At 46.4% G+C, this 25956-nt stretch overlaps 1 protein-coding gene across 2 annotated transcripts in view; it reads right to left on the bottom strand.

The window, feature by feature from the left end:
- The window catches only part of LOC137524392 (testis-expressed protein 2-like), a 155967-nt gene that overhangs the window by 96147 nt on the left and 33864 nt on the right, over positions 1-25956 (bottom strand). The window contains exons 2-3 of one of the 2 annotated variants that reach the window (XM_068244169.1): positions 22109-22290; positions 2168-3491 (exon numbers count right to left, since the gene is read on the bottom strand). In XM_068244169.1, the coding sequence (XP_068100270.1) occupies positions 2168-3466 (1299 nt within the window). In that variant the 5' untranslated portion in view covers positions 3467-3491; positions 22109-22290. Of the gene's footprint in view, positions 1-2167; positions 3492-18690; positions 19050-22108; positions 22291-25956 lie in introns of those variants that run through there. The other variant, XM_068244168.1, reaches the window with a different exon arrangement.

Genomic DNA, 25956 nt, shown 5'->3' with positions numbered 1-25956 from the left:
AATGGAATTTCCTTCTAGAAATGCAAAATTAGGTTGTTTTAGGCCCACTACAAATATTCTAAGTGATCCTGGATACCCTGCAACAATCTTTGCTATGGTCAGATTTCTTTGCTGTGTGCTGATATCTAAAGATTTGTGCACACACTACATTTTCAGGATATTTCATGAGAAGATTGTTAAGGGAATCTAGCAAGTGTACAAGTGTCACCCAGCCAGTGGCATACTTGTGGGGAAGCAGCCCCATACAGTCACGGGGGGTCCCAGCAGGGATGGAAGACCTCTCACTTCCTTCCTCCTCCAGAGCCCTTGTTCTGTGCTTCCCTGGTTGTCATTGCTCATATTCACTTTAAAAGACCCAAAAGGATTAAGATGAATTTGGGCCCTAGGAAAGATAGCAGTTTTTGCCCACTGCTGATGGTTACCTGGCTTTTTTAGTAAGATTTGTTAAAGGCTACCATCCACGAGGCCCCTGGACTTTCTCATGGCCCTAGGCAACCGCCTAGGGTTACATTGGTTATGATCCGGCTCTGACCCACAGACAGGGCAGTTTCTTGGCTAAATTTCTCTCAGGGCGAGAGTGTAAAAACGTACGTTATTTGCGATGCAGTATTTAGCCCGCCCTAGTATAGGTAGCCAGGTGCCCCCTTAGTATAAGCTAGGTATAGGTGCCACCAGTATAGGTACCCGGTATAGGTGCCCCCAGTATGGGGAACCAGCTTTTGGTACCCCCAGTATAGATAGTCAGGTTTAGGTGCCTCCAGAATATGTAGCTAAGTGTAGGTGCCCCCAGTATAGGTACCCAGGTATGGGTGCCCCCAGTATGGGGAACCAGCTTTTAGTACCCCCAGTATAGATAGTCAGGTTTAGGTGCCTCCAGAATATGTAGCTAGGTGTAGGTGCCCCCAGTATACGTAGACAGGTATAGATGCCTCCAGTATAGGTAGCCAGGTATAGGTGCCCCCAGTATAGGTAGCCAGGTATAGGTGCCCCCAGTATAGGTAGACAGGTATAGATGCCTCCAGTATAGGTAGCCAGGTATAGGTTCCTGCCTCTCCCCACAAATTATAGGCAGCCAGAGCCCCCAATGCAGACTGCAGTGAAGCAATTAACTCGCCCTTCTGTCTGGGACGAGACACAGGTGATACTTCCATCTTCCTCTTTGGCATCCTGTTCTCCATAGCTGCAGGATGCTAGTCATCACATGACTGAAATTGAACTCTTATAAATGGTATGCTTTAAAGCCCTAGTTTACCCCCTGGATCTTTTATTGTTAATAACCAGAAATACGGGACTCTGCAATTACTTCCACTATTTTAATTTTTGATGCAGCTTTTCCACAGAACTTCCTTTTTGTACAGTCACATGACCCAGAGATCTGTGCACAAAGTATAGAGCTGCCATGAGAGTGTGAGTTGCATAGAGCCATCATCTGACTCACCCCACCTTCTCAGTCTGTTTCCTTTTGTAGCAGCGTTCAGCTATATGCTTGCAATGAAGCACAAGCTGGTACCCCCTCCCAGCTCCTCCTTGACTACCTTCTGTGGGTAATTATGGGAAAGGGGGAGGAGTTTGGACAGCATGTATACAGCCGTTCAGTCTAACCAACCTGCAACTGACATTCACAAATTAAGTCCATATTACAACCCCAGCCAGCCACGTAATAACAAAATAATAACGTAAAAATGGTTTATGTGCCATGCACAAAACTTTGGGCATTTAAAATTATGCCCAGAAAGAAATGGTAGCCCAGATGCTCATACTGCTTCAAATGTTTGCACCAGGGAGTCAACCAGTCCACACCGGATCCACCAAGGGTGTAAGAATGCATTGCAAAGGACAAAAATGACCGGGTGTTCACCTGGATTTCAGCAATTATAGCTTTTTGTTATTTAAAGTACCATAGCATAAAATGCACAACGTTTCGGCTTGTGGGCCTTTTTCAAGTTCTGAAAAAGGGCACTTGAAAAAGGCCCATAGGCTGAAACATTGTGCATTTTATGCTATGGTACGTTAAATAAAGAAAGCTATAATTGCTGAAATCCAGGTGGAGACCTGGTCCTTTTTGTCCTTTGCATTTAAAATCATGCTACATTTCATTTCACACAATGTACGTACACTAAAAACATGTTCCTAAACTTAGGCTTCAATCTTTTTGTGTTTATCCTACCTGTAGAACACATGGATCCTGGACCTTTGGAGATGCCATTGAGGATTTTGAAAGTTCCTGCAACCATTGCTTGTGTCTTGAGGAATAAGAAGGCTTTGGGACAAACAAGAGCACTAAAAGTCCCAGGAAAAATCCACTGGCAATACCCATGAATAGTCCTGAAACATAGGCTGGCAGGGGCCAAATGAAGAAATTGTAGGCTAGCATTGCTACGCAGACCAGTGCACTGCATGGCACATCACTTTTGTGGTAAGGAGTTTGGCAAGACTGTGTAGACTGAGATGAAGCTTGCCCTTCTGTATTTGCTTCACTGGCTAGTTCTATGACTTGGATTACATCCCCATAAGAGCAGATCTTATACTTACAACAGTTTTTGGGTGTCTCTCTATGATGAGTTCTAGAGCGTTCAACGAAGTCCAGGCTTTCGCCTTCCTCTAACTTTCCATAACTTGGAAAGCTGTTCCTGGCTTCTAAAATTACTTGTTCCCGTCCTGGACTAGTCGGAGACCCTTGGCTAGAGAACATTGGAGATATAGTTCTATACTTAGGACTTGGGGTTGGCTCGTCGCCAATTATTTTGCTAAATATGCTTAAGGGTTCTTGCATGGCTTCCGACAGCCTCCTCTTGGTGTCCTCCAGCTTGGCCTCTACTTCCTGTACATTAAAAAACATCCCTTTGTTTTCAGAAGGTGACATGCTTGGTGAGGATGGAGCTGTCCTTGAATCTCCATTTTTGCTCTTAGGTTGGGTTATCTGCTTCCAGAGATGAACATTCAGCTTAGAGTCTGACTTTGACTGTGATACCTCTGGTTCCAGTCGGGAGATCTCAGTGGAGATGGATTTGACCAGATTGACAAAGGGATGAGGCTTGTGGGGTGATGGATCCTTCACGTCAATCTCCGTAGAGACAGACTTGACCAAGTTAATGAGAGGTTTGGAAGTTGGTGAGGTTGGCAACAACGGAGAATCACTGGCCAGCAGGACATCACCTGCACACTCATAAGCAGCCAAGGCTAGCTCATCGATGACTGTTCCTTCTTTTCCAGCTGGCTGCCCATACACAGGAGCTATGGTTTTGCTGGGTACTGGATTTGACAATAATGCTTCCTCTTCATCTTGATCTAGGGTAAAAATTAGATCACTCTCCTCTAAGTCTTCCCAGTTGTCTTCACTGTGCACTTTGGTCAGCTGAATAGTGATGCCTCCAGACGTCTGTGGTAAGATCAGTCCTTGGTTCGGACCTTGAAAGGAACTGGGAGATCCAGTTGGCACAGTATTATATTTGCCAGAATCAGACATTCTTTACAGCATCTTCCTGTCCTCTCTAGAAGATACAAAATGTAAGTTGTTATGCCAACATTCATTTCTTATCTGTAAAGTAATATCACTTTAAAGGAATACTGTAGGGGGTCAGGGAAAAATGAGTTGAACTTACCCGTGGCTTGTAATGGTCCCCCGCAGACATCCTGTGACCGCGCAGCCACTCACCGATGCTCCGGCCCCGCCTCTGGCTCACTTCTGGAATTTCCGACTTTAAAGTCAGAAAACCCCTGCGCCTGTGTTGCCGTGTCCTCGTTCCCGCTGATGTCACCAGGAGTGTATAGCACAAGCCCAGTATGGTCTGTGCCTGTGCAGTACGCTCCTGGCGACATCAGGGAAAGCGAGGACATGGCAACGCAGGCGCAGGGGTTTTCTGACTTTAAAGTCAGAAATTACAGAAGTGAACCGGAGGCGGGGCCGGAGCATCGGTGAGCGGCTGCGCGGGCACAGGATGCCTGCGGGGGACCATTAGAAGCCCCGGGTAAGTTCAACTCATTTTCCCCCGACCCCCTACAGTATCCCTTTAAAGGAACCAGAAGTTAGAGATAGAGTTATTTCCTTTTAAACAATACCAGTTGCCTGGCAGTCCGGCTGATCTCTTTGGCTGCAGTAGTGTCTTAATCACACACCTGAAGAACGCAAGCAGTTAATATTGTCAGATTTTTGTCAGAAACATCTATTCTGATTACTTGTTTAGGGTCTATGGCTAAAAGTATAAGGAGCGTTCACGCTTATTACTGCGATTTTGAGTTGCATTTTCCTATATGTTTTTTTCTGGACACTATTTGCGTTCATATGAATTTTTCCATGCGTGTTTTTTCATAGATAATGAAAGTCAATGGGAAATCGCATGTGATGTGCGAATTTATGTTGCAAGAATTTATGCTGCTGCGAAAATACGAATTTTAGCAGAAGTGTGATTTTCCATTGACTTTCATTAGATGCACAGTAAATACGTTTTTACACATTCTGAAAAACGCACGCTGCTTTTAATAACTGAGAACCCAGCCTTAGCAGCAGTGGATCAGAAAGACAACAAGGCAACATGCAAAGGAAATAAATATGTCAGCCTCCTTGTCTCTCACCTCAGGTTTACTTTAAAGCCCAAGTTAAAGAGGAACTCTGGTGAAAGTAATTTAATAAAAAAGTGCTTAATTTTTACAATAATTATGTGTAAATGATTTAGTCAGTGCTTATCCATTGTAAAAGCTTTCCTCTCCCTGATTTACATTCTGACATTTGTCGCATGGTGACATTTTTACTGCTGGCAGGTGATGTCAGTGGAAGTAGATGCTGCTTGCTTTTTTGGCAGTTAGAAACAACAGTAAACAGCTATTTCCCACAATGCAATGAGGTTCACAGACAGGAAGCTGTCAGGATCGTGGTCCTGATATCACACTGTGGGAGGGGTTTCACCACAATATTAGCCATACAGCGCCCCCTGATGATCCGTTTGTGAAAAGGAATAGATTTCTCATGGGAAAGGGGGTATCAGCTACTGATTGGGATGAGGTTCAATTCTTGGTTACGGTTTCTCTTTAAGGAAAAATGTATTTTGGTTTTGCATAATGTGGAGGAGAGAATAAATCTAGTCTTTGTTTTTTCTGCTGTCTTTGTGCCTTTTGGGGAGATTTTCCCTGACTTTCTGTCCCTGGTACTTTCCTAACTTTAATATCAATACTGGTAGTCCCAAGTACAGAGATGTGACCAGTAGCATAGGGGGTGCAGAGAATGCAAATGCACCGGGCCCTCCCTCAACCACAATATTAGCTCTCTATTGGTCCTGTGCTGGTAATAGTCACTTCTATAGATGCTTTGAATAGTAGCAATCATTAACAAACTGTTCCCCATCCCCTTCTTGCACCTCTAATACTGTGGTTGTTCTTGGCAGGTTTTGGTATGCTGTATCAATTGTTATGTATAGAGTGCTTGGGGGGCCCAATGTCAAACTTACACCGGAGCTCCTTAGTTACGCCACTGGATGAGACACAAAAATAAAAATGTGATGTAGGTTCTGAAACTTCTTAACTATACAAAAATACAAAGCTTTATTTGTTGCTGTTTCTTTTGGAGAGATACGCACTTCCTGTCTGGACAGGAAGAGAGAAGATGGCCAGTCTAGAGGGCACGAGGTCTCTTATATGGGGGCACTGAAAACCATAGGCGGTCGTTATTGTCCACCTCAGCCAACTTTAATCTAGCGTGTGCTGTGCACAGGCCAGGCCGATTTACATCACAGGATCCTATAAGCACAGATGTTCTCGTACCCTAGACTCCTCCCTCCATGAGCCCACAAATCCCCGCCAAACTGCACTGCACGTGTGCTGGCTGGCCCACCTTTTTCCTCCGCCCTACTTCCCCTGCCCGGCGTAGGTAGTCACAGGTGCCTCTAAGTATTAGGTAACAAGAAGTATCCTCAATATTATGTAGCTTGAGGTGCCCCCAAGTGTTAGGTAGCTAGATATGCCCCCGGGTGAAAGGAGATCTCGTCAGTGGAATGCAGAGAGCCGGGTGAATAACCTATCATTTATGCTCTGCTCCGTACTCTGCATAGGGAAGGAAGGGCCGAGGCACTGGGGGAGGATAGTGAGCTGCCTTTCCATAATCAGGCGCCTGTAGGCACGTGCCTACAGTGCCTTATGGAAAATTCAGCCCTGGTACAGGCCTTAAGCCTGTTAGGCCTGGTGCACACCAGAGGAGTTTTTCTGAGCGTTTTGAGTTTTTAAATCTGCTGCTAATATTATCCTATGTGTCTGTGCACACTGGATCAATGAAGTTTTGTAAAAAAAAACCCATAGCATTACATTGGGAAGAGCTTTTGAAACCTCTAAAAGCTCTTCCCAATGTAATGCTATGGGATTTTTTACAAAACCTCATTGCTCCAGTGTGCACATACACATAGGATAACATTAGCAGCAGATTTAAAAACTCAAAACGCTCAGAAAAACTCCTCTGGTGTGCACCAGGCCTTAGGGCTGGTGCACACCGAGCGGCTTTTTGGGCGTTTTCAGATCCGCTTGCGGCTGCGGATCTGCTTGGTCAATGTATCTCAATGGGGTGGTGCACACCAGAGCGGCAGGCGTTTTGCCTCAATGTGAGTGAGGCATTTTTTGGATTTCGGATGCGTTTCTGCCTCAATGTTAAGTATAGGAAAAACGCAAACCGCTCTGAAAAACGCCTGTTCAGAGCGGTTTTGCAGGCGTTTTTGTTACAGAAGCTGTTCAGTAACAGCTTTACTGTAACAATATATGAAATCTACTATACTGAAAACCGCAGCAGCAATCCGCAAAACGCTAGCAAAACGCCTTATAAAAATAAAAAAAAGCGTTTAAAAATCTGCTAGCATTTTGCGGATCTGCTAGCGGGTTTTGGTGTGCACCAGCCCTTACAGGGTTTTTCTGAAGAAGTACAGAGAAAATCCTTAGAATAACCATCAGGTTGACAACTGGATCTCTGTACAATAAGCTATTCCACATCTTATAAGATTCTGGAGCACTGATACCACTTATGTATATTTTATATTCACTTTTCTGTCATCTGCCTCTCTTCACTTTTGCTAGTATGATGCCCTTAGGTAGTTAGTTAGGAAGTTCACAACCTCACTGTCCTCTAGACTGGTCACCTCCTCTCACTCTAGTATCATCCAGAACCTCTCACGAGTCTCACCTCTCGTTTGGAACCTTCTTCCACACCTTGTCTGCCATGCTCTACACCTTGAAACATTTAAAAGCATCCCTTAAAATAGGTATATTATCCATAATTTCAAAGCTCACTGCCTCGCCTGCTAGCCCCGTTCATTTCATTACCTAGTGTCACTACTCCACCACCCCCTAGACTGTAAGCTTTCAAGCTTAGGGTCCTTTCCCTAATGTTTCTAATTTCGTCTGTACTTATCCTATGAAATGATCATGTACCTGTATTGCTAAATGTTTTTTATACCACCACCCATGAGGTATTTACTGTATATATTTTGTACTGGTGTTGCTGGATGATGTGCATGAACTACTGTATTTATCCATCTGTTAGCTCTACTATCGTCTTTTTTATACTCTGTACAGCGCTACAGAAGATGTTTGTACTATATAAATAAATAATGACAAATATAATTTAAAAAGTCTTCTTCTTGCTTTCCTGGCTTGGCAGGGGTTGGGAGTGGGAAAGGGAGAGGTGGTGACAAGTTTAGGGGAAGCTTTCTACCATATACTCTCTCTTAGCAAATTCCATAGCCTTCACACAGTATACTTAGTACCTACAGTATGTTGTGTGAAACAAAACAGAGAGCACTGCCAGATATGAGACACAGTTTTCATTCATACATATATATGACTATATAAATTAACCAATTGTGAACATGTGTATTAGAATGGACGCCTTCTTTGATACATCTGTGTTTGCAGAGAGCCTTGTTTGCAGACCACTTTAGCAATATGAATTAAAGCAAACCTGTGAAGACCACAATGAGATACATACCTCTGGATCCCAGAGAGGCCTCCCCTGTCCTCGTATGTCAGCCCGTTCCAAAGCTGGCACTACTTGAAGAGTACCCTCCCTCAGCATGCCCACTAGCACCATTCCACTCAGGAAATAGCCCAGCTCAATCCGACCTGCCTTTTTCCGAAGGACGCAGAGCGGGTCTGCGGTACTGTGCTGTCGATAAGCTCTTTTTTGGGGGTCCTAGTGCTGGAATGGCCTTTCAGAGGAGGATAAGGGAAGCCTCTCTAGGATCCAGAGGCTTCCCCTTCACAAATTAAGTACCCCTAGGGGCCCGCTACAGGCAGAAGGTTGGGGGCGCTGCCATGGTCACCCAATGAAATAGCAAAATAGAGGAGAAATTTAGGTTCCACAGCCCGAAAAATTATGTTTTTTAGGGTTGTTAGGGTTAGGCATCAGGGGGAGGGTTCTGTGTGAGAGTAGGGTTAGGTTTAACTGTAGTGAAATATCGGTATTTAAAGGGAACCAGAGACGCCGGAATCCTAAAAAGAAAAAAAGATTTTATACATACCTGGGGCTTCTTCCAGCCCCATAAGCCTGCATCGCTCCCACGCCGCCATCCTCCGCTTCCTGGATCGCCGGTACCGGGTCTCGTCACTTCTGGCAGTATGCAGCTGCACGCGTACGGGTATGCCGGGAGCCCCTGTGCTGCCGCCGACTGGCCGAAACTACGGGACCCGGTACCGCCGGATACAGGAAGCGGAGGAGGGAGGCGGCGGAGCGATCCGTGCGTATGGGGCTGGAGGAAGCCCCAGGTATGTATAAAATCTTCTTTCTGGGGCCTCTGGTTCCCTTTAATACTGGTATTTTATGACCCTTCTTTACACTTTAATAGCAGAATATCAGTAAAATTACATATATTCTACTATCGGCTTTTCTGGGTGCTCAAATTTCCAGGTGCCCTTTTATTATGTATGCCTTTTTTTCACTTCAGTACACTTTAAACTTGAACTGGCAGTTGCAGAGGATACCAGTGCAGGCAGCAAAGACCACTGAAAGGAAGTAAAAGAGATAAAAGGATGTAACTGTAAATCTGCTTGATTTCCCTAGATGTATAAGGGAGTTGTAGCATCAACTGCCTTGACTTCAGTGAATGGCAGTTATGGGCTTCTCCAGCGTTGACCTGATTTACCACCTGCCCATGCACATCTGCGGAGAGCCCCAAAATCTATCCTCACTTGACCTCAATTATTATAGTGTTAGATTTTTGTTTTTCTTTTTCTGACCTGCTTTGCAAGAATGACAGTTCAAATGTAGCTCAAATGGGCAACACTCGCAGTTCCATTGCTAGGTATATACTCTATACTAGCCTGTGAGCAGGTTCCAACCCTGCTTCTAATGCTAAGTGAATAATCTAAATCAGAACTGTCTCTGTGTAAATTCTATTGGCCGCCTCCTGGATTGCAGTTCTGTGTACATGTACAGATATATGAGTGACCTAATTTACAGTGACAGGATACTGGGGAGCAGACGAGAGCTTATCATCATGCAGCCAGGGGGTGCCCGAGCAGGAATAAGCTGGGATCATGGCTCGGGAAACATCTGGCACCTTACTTGTCTGACCAACTTACCATGTGACCCACAGATGGGACACTGTCTATCTATCTATCTATCTATCTATCTATCTATCTATCTATCTATCTATCTATCTATCTAAATCTGAACATTTGTGTTATCTATTTATTCATCCATCTACAGACTTTCAAGATTCAGTGGGGCTGTTGCTGTCTTCAGTGCATAAGATGCTGGGTTTGTTTCTCTTCACTGGTTGGTACGTGGGACACCTGGTTGTATTTTATACATTACGGGGGCAGCGGCGGGGGTTTCGTCGTTTTGTCACTCATTCCAAAATCAGCTGCTGTACCGCTGCACACCCGATCAACCAACTTCAGCCCGATATCTTGCATCAGGCGTGATTGACTCATGCCGAAATTGGTCGCATTGCTGGTCAGGCCTGCACTTGGCAGCACCGTTTTTCAACCAATTCGAAAAATAATAATCGAATTAGTTGGTTGATCGGCCGCCAAAATTGCCTGATGTATGGGTACCTTAATTGATTGTCGTTTCAGCTCTTGCCAGATTTGGTACTGCAGACACGGGTGAAAATACTTGCACCTTCCTATTGGCTGACAGGCTGTCTGTGGACCAATTTAAATGGCAAAGTGCTGTCTGGGAGTGAGCATTTGTTTGTCTTGCATGGTAACAATATATCAACAGAATTAGGAGGACTAAGAAAAATCCTAAGGGCTAGTTCAAACCGGGGCACTTTTCGGGGGTGTGACGATGTAACCCTATGGGAGTATTCTCACTGTAGAATTGCAATTTGTATAACAATGCAACCATGCTGCATTTTTGGAGTGATGGCAAGGCTTGTCAGATCTGACAGTAATGTCAGAAACACCTAAACTGCTGCATGCTTGTTCAGGGTCTATGGCCAAAAGTATTAGAGGCTGAGGATCAGCAAGAAAGCCAGGCATCTAGTATTGTATAAAATTAAACCAATATGTCAGCCTCCATAAACCTCTTGCTTCGGGTTCCTTTAAGTGTCTTGTGGTAGATCAACAAGCAAAATACAATAATAAGAAAAGGTATTTGTATTCTCCTAATTTCCCTAGCATAGGCCTCAATTCACTAAGCAGTTTAGACTAGTCTACTGAAGTTTTTTAGTCTACTGATGGTTTGGTGTAAATCAGTTGCATGAAGAGGGAATTCACTAATAATTACTAAATGTTTTAGACCTGTTATTAAATCTGGTCTAAAACATTCGGTAATTAGGGCGGTAAAGCAGGGGAAATGATCAAAAGATGCAATTCACAAAGAGCTATGACTGACATCCTTCTCCTCTGATGAGCTCTCCTCTGCATACAATTAAACTCCTACATAATTAATTCAAAAGGTTCCATCCTCACATCTAAAATACCTCACAGAATTACTTTACCGACAGAAATCAGCTGGTCTAATCTCTGTCAGAAAAAGTGGGCCTGGTTACTCCTTGTTTGCCTTTGTGAATTGCATCTTTTGATCATGGCCCCTACTTTACCGACCTAATTACCGAATGTTTTAGACCAGGTCTAAAAACAGGTCTAAAACATTACACCGAACCATCAGTAGGCGAAAAACCATCTGTAGACTAGTCTAAACTGCTTAGTGAATTGAGGCCATTGTTTCATTCAGAATGACTGCCAATCTTTAAATAAAATGTGATAGCAGACTAAGGGAGCAACTTCCCATATTGGCTCCTCCCCTTTCTTACCCAGGACAGAGCCAAACGACTTGTGCATGCCCTGATTGTTTCATGACTTGACTACTGAAACCCCCCTTTTATAGCCTACCATCTAACCAACTGGCGTAGAGGTTGAAGTGCTGCTGCATGAGTTGTTGTAGCGCCGCAGCATGAGTTGTTGTAGCAAAGACACAGAGGCGCCAATCAGGATAAAACTATATTAAAATGACTAAAAGCAGGGGAAGTGATACTCACCTCCCCAAAGAGGATTCAATACGAGGCTAGCAACAAAAATATTTAATAGTGTACTTCAAAAATGCAATGCGACACGTTTCGCTGGACTTAGACCACTTCATCAGGCAATACAACTGGAGCAGCTTTCCATAGTTAAAAGTGAGCATAGCGCCTCTGCGATACACCTAAAGGGGACGAGTTCAAGTTCCCCCACTGCCTATTTAGTGGTTGCCTGCTGGTAACTCACACTTGTGAGTATAACCACGTTATTACTCTACCAATAACACTCTTGAACATACTACACTATTGTGGGCTCTCAGCTCAGCGGATCGCTCAGGAACAGCCTCATCAGTCCACCGACAGTGCGTACACACACACTACAGTCTGCTGAAAGTCCACCCAGCGGGAGGGTCCGACGGACCCGTCGTTGGCTTCTGTAGTACGTGTGTACGCACCAATAGTCTCTGAACAAGCACGCAGCAGATCAGGTGTTTCTGAAATTACTGCTAGATCTGACAAGATCAGCTCCATGTAGCTGGTGTAATTTAGACACTACAGCAGCCCAATAGATCAGCAGGATAGCCAGGCAACTGGTATTGCTTAAAAGGAGATAAATATGGCAGCCTCCATATGCTTCTCACTTCATTGCTACGCAATGTGGGTACACGTTTTAATAAGATGCTCATTTGTGTGTTATATGTGTATTACCTGTATTCCACTATGGTTTTGTAACTGTATGTACTCTGTATTCTCTATTGTTCAGTGCCACGGAATATCCTGGTGCTAAATAAATCCAAAATAATAATAACATCTATAAGAATCCAACTCTAAACTTGATTATCAGGCCTTTTCTCCCTTCTCACCTGACATCTGTGGGGTCTTGGTACTGGTGCAGAGGTGCAATCTATTAGGCAAGGAACACACTTAGCAGAAATGTGTGTGGTTTCCACTATGTGATATGGGGAAAACGCATGTGATTCTGCTAAGTGTGTTCCCTGCCTTATAGGATCATTTTAAGTGCAATACAAGATGGCGGCATGTACCTCTGTTGTGTTCCAACTCCTTCCCAGGGAAATGCTGTATTTCTGAGGCCCAGACTGCATTGCGGCCCTCACTTCTAACTAGAAGCTCTGCCCCTCCTAGTTTACCATGCACAACTACCAATAATGATTATCGTGTTGGTCTGTTGACAGCAGATCTGAGTTCCATGCCAGAAGTCAAGCCCTTTATTCAGAATAGGCCTGAGATTTATGAAAGGTTTCTGAATTAAAGAACAACTGAAGAGAGAGGGATATGAAGGCTGCCATGTTTATTTCCTTTTAAGCAATACCAGTTGCCTGGCTGTCCTGCTGACCAGGGGCGTAGCAATATATGGGGTGCAAAGGTTGCGACCGCATCAGGGCCCTTGGGCCAGAGGGGCCCCGAGGGGCCTTCCCTCAACTGCAGTATTAGCTCTCTATTGGTCCTGTGCTCATAATAATCACTTCTATAGATACTTTGAATAGTGGTAATCAATAACAAGCTGCTCCTTATTCCCTTCTTGCATCTCTGACACTGTAGTTGCCATTGGCAGGTTTTGGTGCACCGTATCAATTGTTACGTATAGAGTGCTTGGGGGGCCCCAATATAAAACTTGTATTGGGGCCCCCAGCTCCTTAGCTACGCCACTGCTGCTGACCCTCTGCCTCTAATACTTTCAGCCACAGACTCTGAGCAAGCATGCAGCAGATCAGGCGTTTTTGACATTATTGTCAAATCAGACAGATTTTTTGCATGCTTGTTTCTAGCGTTTTTCAGACACTACTGCAGCCAAATAGATCAGCAGGACTACCAGGCAACTGGTATTGTTTAAAAGAAAATAAACATGGCAGCCTCCATAGTGTTCTCACTTCAGTTGTCTTTCAACAGGAAAAGATCCAAAGGACACATACGTAAATGATTCAGGGCCTGATTTACTCAGGCATCTCTAACAATCTCCTGACTTACTCAGACATCTCTAACCATCTGCTGGTGTCCAGGGGCCCCTTCTCTCCCCTTTACAGTTCCCTAGTGTCTAGTGGTGCCCCTCTCTTCCCCATACAGTTCCCTGGTGTCTAGTGGTCTTCCCTCGCTCCCTACCCTATACAGCTCCCTAATGTCTAGCGGTTCTCCTCCCACTCCTATATAGTTCCCTGTTGTCTAGTGGTCCTCCCTCCCCTATACATTTCCTGGGTGTCTAACGCCCCTCCCCTCCACAAAGTTTCCTGGTGTCTAATGGTCCTCCCTCCCCTATATATTTCCTTTGTGTCTAGTGCCCTCCCCCATACAGAGTTTCCAGGTGTCTAGTGGTTCCTCCCCTCTCCACTCTATGCAGAGATCAGAGCAGGAATCTAGGCATGGTAAATCTCTCCTTATTCCAGCATGGCTCTAATCAGCCTCACGCTGAGCTGGCAGTAATGACAGCCTGGGTGATGTGGTGTGATCTTGACTTGAGCCGCATCACCTGGGCTGTCATTACCAGGGGAGGACTGGCCCAGGGGGACGGGGGGCAATTGCCCCCCGGGCCACCCAAATCTTAAGTAATTAGGGCCGGCCACTGCTATACGCAGCGGCCGCAGACATACCACAGGTGACAGGTTCGCAGTGGGGATCGCAACCTCGCGCGATATTTCCCGGAAAGTTGAAGTATCCAATCAAAGAAGGGGCTGAGGTGGCCGGCCGTGGTGTGCCCTTGCCCCTTGTGCGTGGCTGCGCCTGCGGTGGATGTGAGCGGCACAAGGACACAAATAGCTTAGGTCCTCTCCGGCCTGGTGGGTTGACCCTGCTTGACTCCGCCCCCCGCCTGGAGGCATTGCCGCCCGCAACGTGCTGCTGTGCCTGCTGTGTCATCGGAGTGAGCTGTCTCACTCTTCAGCTTTCTGTGCTGGGGGGGGCTGGGGGCCTGGAGCTGTGGCTACGAGTGGCTGGCTGGAGGAGTCGGACACAGTCCTCCCCGTGCTGCTGTGCCTGAGGTGTCGTCGAAGTGAGCTGTCTCACTCTTCAGCTTTCTGTGCTGGGGGGGCTGGGGGCCTGGAGCTGCGGCTACGAGTGGCTGGCTGGCTGGAGGAGTCAGACACTCTGGGGGCTGGGAGTCGGAGATGCCACCTATAGCTGCTTGCTGCTGTGAAGGAGGAGGTGTTGGACTGAGGAGACAGGAGGATAGAGGAGGTCGGGTCCAGGTTGCCAGAGGAGAAGGTGGTTTTTATAAATTTTGTTTCTGTACTTCTTCTCCCTTCTTGTCACTGAGTTACTCACACTTTGCTGCCTGCCTGCTACTGCTGTCAAATTCAATTCTCTGCCCAGGCCAGTGCCCTCTGAGGGTTTTTTTGTGTGATAATCATCCCCATTCTGACCCTGGCCTGAGGGGGAACGTTTTTTCTTCTTGTGGTGTGATTGGCGGCAGGGAAGGGGGGAGGCAGGCAGTTAGGCACTGTCAAACACGTAGTTGGAGGGGGGGGGGGGAGTAGGTGTCAGACAAGTAGTTTGTATGGTGGGTGGGCAGGAGTGGGGTTAGGCATCACCAGGTAGGTGTGTGTGTGTGTGGGGGGGGGGTTGTTTAAAGGAGTTATCAGGCATTTTTAATGAAATAAGTGCTACTTACCCGGGGCTTCCTCCAGCCCCACGCTCCCAGCATGTCCCTCGCCGCAGCTCTGCAGTCAGTCATTTGCTGCCGCTGCCTCCCAGTCCCTGGCAATGGCACCAGTCCGACCTGGATGTCGGCCTGTACTGCGCCTGTGTGAGCAGCACTGTCAATCACCGCCACGTGGACCGGAGTGTACTGCGCAGGCGCAGTAGTTCTGCGTTTGCACAGTACGCTCTGGTCCATGTGGCGGTGATTGATGGCACCGCTCGCACAGGCGCAGTCGGCCTGATGTCATTGCCGGGGGCTGGGAGGCAGCAGCAGCGAACAGCTGACTGCAGAGCTGCGGCAAGGGACATGCTGGGAGCTTGGGGCTGGACGAGCCCTGGCTAAGTAGCACTTATTTTCATAAAAAAATAAAAAGCCTTTTACTCCTTTACGGTTAGGCATCAGACACAGACAGGTAGATTGTGCAGAGAAATGGGGTTAGGCATCAGGTACATAGTGTGTGTGGCTGGGGCTGTTAGTCATCACAATTTGAAGATTTGCACACAAGAAAGATATGGCTTTGGGCTGGGGATGCCGTGAAACGGGCCTCTAGTTTGTGTTGTCCCCCCAGGCCAAAAGGTCCCAGTCCTCCCCTGGTCATTACAATCAGCTCAGCTTGCAGCTGTAATCCTTCCGCTGCTGCTCTCCATGCTGATCCTCCGATGCCGCTCTGCTTGGAACATCTAGGAGGTGCCGCGGGGCACAGGACCATGTCTCCCAATCAACCCGGACAGTCCCGGTGAAATTGGGACGGTTGGGAGGCATGTAGAAATCAACTATACAAAATGTAATGTGTATGAGGGTTTAGACGGCATCTGAACAACCTGATTCTACCCCCCTCACCACCACCACTACTGTTGCTTGTGAGACAGCTGCTCTGTGGCCACCTCTCCTCCTGGCATGTCCAACATGTGCTTCAAATGCACATGTGTAACAATATTATCTTATATTTTCTGCATTATTTAGTAATATTCAAAGTTTTATGCAGTGCAGGTTTTTACATTTTGGAATATATATATATATTGAGTGCCCATTTGGTTGGGTCTTGTGGTTCCTTTTTCGTGTGAGAACATTGACTAGGCATTGACAGGTCTATGATTACTGTCATAAATCCTTCCCCTATCCCTTCATCACCCACATGTGGAAGTTAGGAAAGAGCTGGGATGAGGCATCAGACAGTCTTTCACTGTGAATACAGATCACCTGATCCCACTCATCTCCACAATCTGCTGCTAGGAGATTAACTCTTTGTGTCCAGCACTACAGTTCAGGAGTCTTATTTTCTTGTCCCTGTTTAGTGTGTAAAAACAAAAAAAATAAAAAATAAAAAAAGGACCTTTCGGTACCCTACCCAGTATCTATAAAAGAGCTAAACACAAAAGCAGTGAAAATGGTTACTTATTGCAGCCAAGACAGAGTGACAAGAGATAGCACACTGGGTAGGGTATGGCTAAAGTTAAATGCTTTGTTATACATTTAGAAGGGAGGAACTGGACAATAAGATGATGAGACTCTGCTGAGCTGCAGTGTTAGCCACCAAGTGATGATCGTTCAGCAGCAGATGAGGGAGTTGGAAGGTGCAGGAAGTGGGTGGGGTCAGGTGATGGCTCTGGGTCGAGGAGTGCAAGCTTTTCATGAGATTGGGAATGCCCACTGCCCTGGCAGATGCCATTTTCCTAAATGGAATCTGGGTCACATGACCGACTTTTCCAAAGGGAATATCCCTGCAAAACCTGTATCCAATATTAAAATGACATAAGTAATGGCATAGTCCTCATTCAGCTTCACTGACAATAACACATTGAATTGGGGCTTTAAGCTTATAGTATCATGCACCCATTATGTGTGTTTTCTCGCAGCCTTGATGGAATTTGTAGTTCCTCGGCAGCAGCATAGATGTGCTTTATTTATGTATTATTTGCCTGTCTACCTTTCTATCCACTTCAGTATCAGCTGCCCTGTGCCAAGAGGCTAAACAAGGCATCAGACCTGAGCACAACATTCTGATCGTACCAGCCAGCCCCCAGAGGAGGTGGGCAGAGCAGGTATCCACTGCAGTGAAACGCATGTACATACGGGCACCTGTCTCGGCTCTGCCAGGCTGCAATGCACTGAACAATATGAGTGGGTGAAGAAGCTGGTAGCAGCTGTTGCCAACCTGTTCATATATAATGGAAAGGGGGTGCACTGCATTAAACAAAAGCATACAGTATACTGCAACCAAAACAGGCCAGATAAATGATGCAAAGCTACTTAGTGCTTCTTTCTGACTGCAGGATGATGCTTATAACATCCTTGACCGAGTGACAGACATGTCCTAAGGCTATGCAGTAAATCCAACCAACAAAAGTATAATAGAAGGATTACTAGTAAGGCGGAAGGCAGTGAAGAGAATGCAATAACCTACACTGACCAATCACCAGTCATTTCTGATTGCGTGACTGCTCCAATAAATTGAAGAGGGCAATCAGGCCACTATGAAAACCTCATACTACCCAGGTAAGATATCATTACCTGATTTGACCATTAGTGTTCAGGTCACGCAACCAACGCTGTCATCTCTGCAGGAACATCCCCCAATCTCTTAAGCCAATCCTAAAGGATAGTAATGCCCTGCTATGTAGATGTTCCTACCAGTCACTCCTGTATTCCCCTGCAGAAGAAGGACTCCTGCCCCACTCTCTAGCACGGAACATGTATGCCTGGTTAAACCAAGCATGCATGTTTATATGTACATATTTCCTGACGGTTACCAGATGGTGCTTTATTAAAGGGTCTCTCATCTCCAACTGATATTGCTGGATACTAGTGAGTATAACAGCTCATAGATATCTCTGGGGGGTCCATCAGGAAGATCTCTGTCCCTTGAGTCATATATACAGCATGTTGATGTGAGTTCCACTGTCTTCTTTATCTTACATTAAGAAAAATGCAGCAACAGAACTAAGTCTCCTCCTGCTACAGAAAGAGGAAGAAGACTTCATGATGTGAGAAAGTGGTATTACATAACTACAAACCATGGGGCCCCCCAGTGAAACTTTGAAGGGGCCCCCAATGTTCACACTCTTTCCCTTGCCTCCCCTTGCTGCCCTTCACAGCCTGGGGGCCCATCTCACAAGGGTCATAAAACAAGTGTGCCCATCAGGATCTTCACACCCATAACCTGTGTAGCCACAAACACACCTGATCTGGAGTATCAGAGAAATGGAAGGTTAGTGCCCCCCCCCCCCCCCGCAGCCACAGGGGTTGCTCCACCCTAGTTATGCTCCTTCTGTAACAAGCATAGCCAGTACCACAAAAACACCTGATATGAAGTACAGTCCCTTGTATCAGAGCAAGGGAAGGTTAGTCGGGACCCCAAAACAGCGCTGGACCCCTCTGCGATCGCAGGTGCTGCTCCCCTCTAGTTACTCCTCTGATGTGGGAGGGCATGGGGCCCCATTGGTGATCTCTGTAGTGTATGAGGCTCAGGTGTCATCTGGTCCTCTCTACACCACTTTTGGGTTGGGAATGTTTACCTATACACATTCCTGCTGCTGTCTGTGGCTGACATGCTGAAGCACTCTGCTGCAAGGATAATAGTAAATTGAAGATACAAGAAACACATACCTGCTGGGAAGGGCCCCGTCTTGCACTCACTACAGTCTGTGAGGCCACTCAGGTGAGATGAGGAGACAGGCTAGTGCGAGCTTTGCATCTCTGCGTCGTTTCCCTGGTAGACGGACAGTCTGAGCCAAGTGCAGTCACTGCGGGCATCCGCTGAATGCGTGTGTGTGTGAAGCTGCACTTACTAGAGCAGCAGCCAGCCCTGAGCTTACATACAGAGGGGGCTGCGTGTCTTCTGACTATAACAAAATGCATCCAACTCCTTCAGGGATGAAAAGCGGCTGGGAGAGACGGGATCTGCATCCTATTGGATGGAGGGAGGATACAAAACACTCACTAATTACTCTGCAGATCTGTCTTGTGCATCGCCGCCTGCTCTGGGCTGCCTGGCTTTAGTGTTATACAGAAAGGCTGCCAGCATTTATCGCTGGAAATAAAGGATGGTGTTGGGGAGGAGGGGGGTGAGGGATGGTGGGTCAGAGGCTAACAGCCAAAGGAATAAAGGGTTTATTGCACTTTTTAAAGATTTCTTCACAGAAACCTTTTGAAAAAATGTTTTGTTTTTTTTAATGTTTTGATTTTGCTGTAAAAAAGAGATTTCAGAAGCTGGCGACAGCCTGTTTGTTTAAAGGAGATCTGTCTGCAGCCCCAGCTCATCTGGTATACGACCTGCTCTCCTAACACTAACCTAGGATAACTGAGGTGATCCTGAGACTCTCTGCCCATATCATACCTGCATGACAGGAACTACACACAGACAGCTGCAACAGCTGGAGAAGAAATCTGAGAGTTGCATCAGGATTTAAAAAGAGAAGCAGAACTTTACGGTCAACTCTGTGCTGTGCGGAAAGGAGGGGAACAATGTGCGTTAGATGTTGCTGTTGTTTGACACGCTACCTCGTTAAACAAGCTCAGGGAACACCTGTACTGCTACATTTTCAGACAGATCTGAGATGGATCCATCTTTTGGCCACATTGGCCAGTGTATGGCCAGAAAAGGATGACAGCAGGATTTAGATTCACAGAAGAGACTCACGACTATTTTGAACAGCTGGGGACCAAAACAATATGAGTTTATATTTAGCAAATGCCTGCAGTTTATGACAGATCTTTCCCGTCCCTTTTATCTATTGATAATGATGAAACATCATGTTGTGTTTTCTTCTAGAAAAAGCCTCAGCTCACACCTGCTATGCTTGCTTATTCTTACTGTGGACTCTTCCAAATCCAATAAATGACTCTATAGGCAGTTATTGATCACTACTGAGTTATGAATTTCCCAAAATAGCCAATTGTTACTAAGGGCTGTGAAATGTTTATAGGGCTCCTGTGGGCATGTCTGTTAGTTATATGCTGGTCCTCCAACCCCCACTGCATAGTTCCTTACCATGTCTCTCTCCCTCTTCAGCACGGTATGTGCATTGCTTGGAGCCAGCCCAGGGGAGTACCGCTAGTGTGTTCCCCTGATTAATGCTGCATTGCATTCCACAGGACATAAATCTTGTCTGGGCCAGCAATGCTTCATTAGATGGGTTGCAGTAGAGTTACAGCTGGGGGAGAATACTGTGCCTGGATGTAAATAGTGGTTTCCTGAGATATTGCAGCACTGACTGCCACTGACACCTCCTTCAGCACCAGATCGTGGACAGCTCCTGGAGCTTAGCTGCTGAAACACATGTGCTGCACAGCTGGCTGCAGTGACACAACAAGCCTCAGTGTTATCTAAATGCCAGTGTCAGGAACATTTGCTATGCACTATAAGATCTAACAGAACATCCAGATTGCTCACAGTGACACAGAACCACTAGGAAAATGGCTAAGCTTAATTATCGCAAATACCTTCTGTTTTAAGAAGGCAAATTACACTCTTGCTTTTTAGTAGGAGGGCTTTTCGGTCTCTTTTAGTCCCCAATTTACTAGTGGTTCTGGTTCACCAGCTCTCTGGGTATTTTGTAGTACTGCTCCAAGCAGTATCCTATAGAGCCACATCAATCCATGCCATCCACTGATGCGGACCAGATAGCCCAAATCAGGCTGTTTGGGTGTTGGGTTGATGTGGCTCTGTAAAATGTATAGGCTATACGCATGCTATGCACCTGCAGTTCTGGATGTAAGAAGGCTTCAGGGGTATTTGCATATTCGGGAGTGATGCATCATGGGCAGTTGCTCACTTAAAGCTGAATTATCGAAAGTACCTTCTGGTTTAAAGTGGAATTGAATATATATATAAAAAACAAGGTGTTTCACTTACCTGGGGCTTCTGTCAGCTCCTTGCAGCCTTCCTGTCCTGCGCTGGTCCTCCACGATCCTCTGTTCTCCCGCCGCGGTGCAGTTTTGTTTCCGTTGATGCGGCAACTGCACCTGCATGCCCCGGGCCACGCGTAACTTTCTTCGCATTTCAGCCCGCAATAGCATCCTGTACTATTAGCGCAGGATGCAATTGCGGGCTGGAACGCAAAGATAGATACGTGTGGCTCGGGGCACGCAGGCGCAGTTGCCGTCGACTTACAAGTCGACTGTACAACAGTAATGAAACTAGCTGGCAGCGGGAGAACGGAAGATCGTGGAGGACCAGCGCAGGACGGGAAGGCTGCAATGGGCTGACAGGAGCCCCAGTTAAGTGAAACACTTTGTTTTTTTTATATTCAGTTCCGCTTTAAGAAGGCAAAATTGCGCTATGAGATCTAATTCCCACATTGAACGCCAGCAATTTTGAGTGTGTGTCTGGCTTTTAGGGGCATACAAGGATGATTTGCATATTTGACAGTGATGCACCACGGGATATCTTTCCTGCTAACATAAAGCTGAATGGTCGCAAATACCTTTGTTTTAAGGCAAATTTATATTAAACATAGTTTTTTTTTCTTTTTTTAGAGGGCTTTTTGGTCCCTTTGAGGCCCATATAGTATCCTTGTGGTTCTGGGTCACCACAAGTTGTCTAGGTACTCTGTACTTCTAGAAAAGGAGTGAGTCATTCACAAAACACTTTTACATTTCTGTTATCTTATAATTGCAGCATTGAAATTTACTGTATCAGGCCCAGTGCACACCGAGCAGATGTGGATGCGATCCGCCGGCCGCATCCGCCTGTAAATCCGCTTGGCTATTGCATTTCAATGGGCTGGTGCACACCGAGCAGATTTGGATGCGATCCGCCGGCCGCATCCGCCTGTAAATCCGCTTGGCTATTGCATTTCAATGGGCTGGTGCACACCGGCAGTTTGAGATTTGTAGCAAACCGCAAACATGCCTCCTGCTGCACTGAAATCCGCACCAAAAACTGCTAGCGTTTTGTGGATCTGCTAGCGGTTTTGGTGTGCACTGGGCCTAAGAGCACTTCCAGTGTAAACTAGAGAGCCTGCAATGTAAGGCTTTCTATAACTGCTGCAAGGATCGGCGGGTAATAGGGTTAATTACTCACCCGCTCAACTGTATTTCATTAATGCAGTGCTGACAGAAACTCCACCCCCTCCTCGGCAAAGCTGCCATGGCATTTTTTCTGAAGTCTTCCAGTGCAGTGTGTGGCGGTAATAGGTCCTTCTCTGATCAGATCGTGAAGGTTCAATCTCATGTCAGGAGGGCTTTTCCATGTTATGTACGGTGCTGTCAGTTTTAACACAATGCAAAAAAAAATAATTAACAAAATAATGCTGCATATTGCACGATAAACAGTTTAGTTAATGTTTTTTTTAAATTGCCTTCCCTGCTTAAAGGGAACCCGAGGTGCCATATTTGTTTCCTTTTAAGCAATACCAGTTGCCTAGCTGCCCTGCTGGTCCTCTGCCTCTAATACGTTCAACCATAGACCCTGAACACGCATTCAATTCACTACTGCAGCCAAATACATCAGCAGGACTGCCAGGCAACTAGTATTGTTTAAAAGGAAATAAATATGGCAGCCTCCATATCACTCTCACCTCAGGTTCACTTTAATATGCAGAAGGCAATGATTTCTGCATCCTTATTTACTCATGCAGTGAGTGCTTTATTCATGCAGGTCATTAGATTCACAGATGCAGGTAATACATTATGCCAAATATCTGCTTACAGCCTATGTGCAAACACAGCCAATTCATTTGTGCTTTGTCTGTAAATTGTGAGCAACAAAACAAAAAGAAAATTCAGGTAATGTTTAGATTGTCTGCTGAAATCTTTGATTACGTCTTTGATGCAAATCTGAAGAGATGTGACTGTATGGAAGCAGTAATATCATGTAGTATACAGATGAAGTAGAGAGATAGATACTGGGTTAAAATAGTTTATTGACATGTAACAAAACTGCACACATCATCTGTCCCAGCTGTAGCGAGTGCTCAGTGTAAGCAGTGAACGTCCTAATGGTAGTTTCAAGTGTTGACACCCTTCCACCAAAGACCAAATGAAATTGCATTAAATGTCTATTTGAACTGTTTTTTTTTCTGGGAAGATGAGTAAAAAGAGTATGCAAAGTAAAACCAATGCACACACCATACCTCTCACTGCAGATTTCATAGTAGTAGTATATCTCTCCCAAGTCCCAACATTTTCCTCTGTTGTAGCATGGCTCCTCTTTTGTAGCATGGCGCCTCTCTCGTAACATGGCTCCTCTCTTGTAACCTGGTGGCTCTGTTGTAGCATGGTTTTTCTCTTGTAGTATGGCTCCTTTTTTATAACATGAATCCTCTATTGTAGCATGACTCCTCTGTTGTAGCATGGCTCCTCTCTTGTAATATGGCTCCTCTCTTGTAATATGGCTCTATTGCAGCATGGCTCCTCTCTTGTAACATGGCTCCTCTCTTGTAATATAAGTCCTCTGCTGTAGCATGGCTCCTCTCTTGTAATATAAGTCCTCTGTTGTAGCATGGCTTCTCTCTTGTTACATGACTCATCTGCTGTAACATGGCTCCTCTTCTATAGTGGATCAGTGAATATGAATCAACTAATGGATCAGTGAATATGAATCAACTAATGTATCCATGCTCATAAGGCATGTTTACTAAAAATACTGTTGCTGTTTCTTACTCTGTAAAAGTTTTCCCCTCTTCCAAATCCAGCCAACTGAACAGTGGGACAGATTTATCAAAGCAATTGCAACATATTTTTGTTTTAAACCTATTCAATCACAACAGTAATCTGCACGTGTTCTGAGAGTAATTGCTCTACTTACAAAATAAGAAGACTTTTGCACTAGTTTTGCATGCATTTCTAGAAATGTGGTACTGGTAGAACAGTAGTAGTAGTAGTAGTGCAAAACTGTCATAGAAATAAGAAGTTGTTGATACCACTTCTAGAACTAAAGCAAAGCGGCCACACTGGGGGATGAACCATCAGTTTGCACTGTATGTGTTGTTTTATTCCCCACCAGGGGAGGACTGGCCCAGGGGGACGGGGGGCAATTGCCCCCCGGGCCACCCAAATCTTAAGTAATTAGGGCCGGCCACTGCTATACGCAGCGGCCGCAGACATACCACAGGTGACAGGTTCGCAGTGGGGATCGCAACCTCGCGCGATATTTCCCGGAAAGTTGAAGTATCCAATCAAAGAAGGGGCTGAGGTGGCCGGCCGTGGTGTGCCCTTGCCCCTTGTGCGTGGCTGCGCCTGCGGTGGATGTGAGCGGCACAAGGACACAAATAGCTTAGGTCCTCTCCGGCCTGGTGGGTTGACCCTGCTTGACTCCGCCCCCCGCCTGGAGGCATTGCCGCCCGCAACGTGCTGCTGTGCCTGCTGTGTCATCGGAGTGAGCTGTCTCACTCTTCAGCTTTCTGTGCTGGGGGGGGCTGGGGGCCTGGAGCTGTGGCTACGAGTGGCTGGCTGGAGGAGTCGGACACAGTCCTCCCCGTGCTGCTGTGCCTGAGGTGTCGTCGAAGTGAGCTGTCTCACTCTTCAGCTTTCTGTGCTGGGGGGGCTGGGGGCCTGGAGCTGCGGCTACGAGTGGCTGGCTGGCTGGAGGAGTCAGACACTCTGGGGGCTGGGAGTCGGAGATGCCACCTATAGCTGCTTGCTGCTGTGAAGGAGGAGGTGTTGGACTGAGGAGACAGGAGGATAGAGGAGGTCGGGTCCAGGTTGCCAGAGGAGAAGGTGGTTTTTATAAATTTTGTTTCTGTACTTCTTCTCCCTTCTTGTCACTGAGTTACTCACACTTTGCTGCCTGCCTGCTACTGCTGTCAAATTCAATTCTCTGCCCAGGCCAGTGCCCTCTGAGGGTTTTTTTGTGTGATAATCATCCCCATTCTGACCCTGGCCTGAGGGGGAACGTTTTTTCTTCTTGTGGTGTGATTGGCGGCAGGGAAGGGGGGAGGCAGGCAGTTAGGCACTGTCAAACACGTAGTTGGAGGGGGGGGGGGGAGTAGGTGTCAGACAAGTAGTTTGTATGGTGGGTGGGCAGGAGTGGGGTTAGGCATCACCAGGTAGGTGTGTGTGTGTGTGGGGGGGGGGTTGTTTAAAGGAGTTATCAGGCATTTTTAATGAAATAAGTGCTACTTACCCGGGGCTTCCTCCAGCCCCACGCTCCCAGCATGTCCCTCGCCGCAGCTCTGCAGTCAGTCATTTGCTGCCGCTGCCTCCCAGTCCCTGGCAATGGCACCAGTCCGACCTGGATGTCGGCCTGTACTGCGCCTGTGTGAGCAGCACTGTCAATCACCGCCACGTGGACCGGAGTGTACTGCGCAGGCGCAGTAGTTCTGCGTTTGCACAGTACGCTCTGGTCCATGTGGCGGTGATTGATGGCACCGCTCGCACAGGCGCAGTCGGCCTGATGTCATTGCCGGGGGCTGGGAGGCAGCAGCAGCGAACAGCTGACTGCAGAGCTGCGGCAAGGGACATGCTGGGAGCTTGGGGCTGGACGAGCCCTGGCTAAGTAGCACTTATTTTCATAAAAAAATAAAAAGCCTTTTACTCCTTTACGGTTAGGCATCAGACACAGACAGGTAGATTGTGCAGAGAAATGGGGTTAGGCATCAGGTACATAGTGTGTGTGGCTGGGGCTGTTAGTCATCACAATTTGAAGATTTGCACACAAGAAAGATATGGCTTTGGGCTGGGGATGCCGTGAAACGGGCCTCTAGTTTGTGTTGTCCCCCCAGGCCAAAAGGTCCCAGTCCTCCCCTGTTCCCCACATAACTGAATGAAAGTTCTCTTTTGCAGCTATCAGTCAAATTTCTTCCCTGTCAAGCCCAGAAATCAACTATATATACTGTATACCTTTTATGAAGGAGGAATATCTGGAATAATTGACATCATTAAGTCCATTCTACCCTAAGAAGGTCTCTGATTGATGCTATTTTCCCATCA

Source organism: Hyperolius riggenbachi, chromosome 7 (genome assembly GCF_040937935.1).
Source record: "Hyperolius riggenbachi isolate aHypRig1 chromosome 7, aHypRig1.pri, whole genome shotgun sequence".
In the NCBI taxonomy this organism is placed as follows: domain Eukaryota; kingdom Metazoa; phylum Chordata; class Amphibia; order Anura; family Hyperoliidae; genus Hyperolius; species Hyperolius riggenbachi.
Note: the sequence above shows the minus strand (reverse complement) of the source record. Positions and strands in the feature narration are given on the sequence as shown.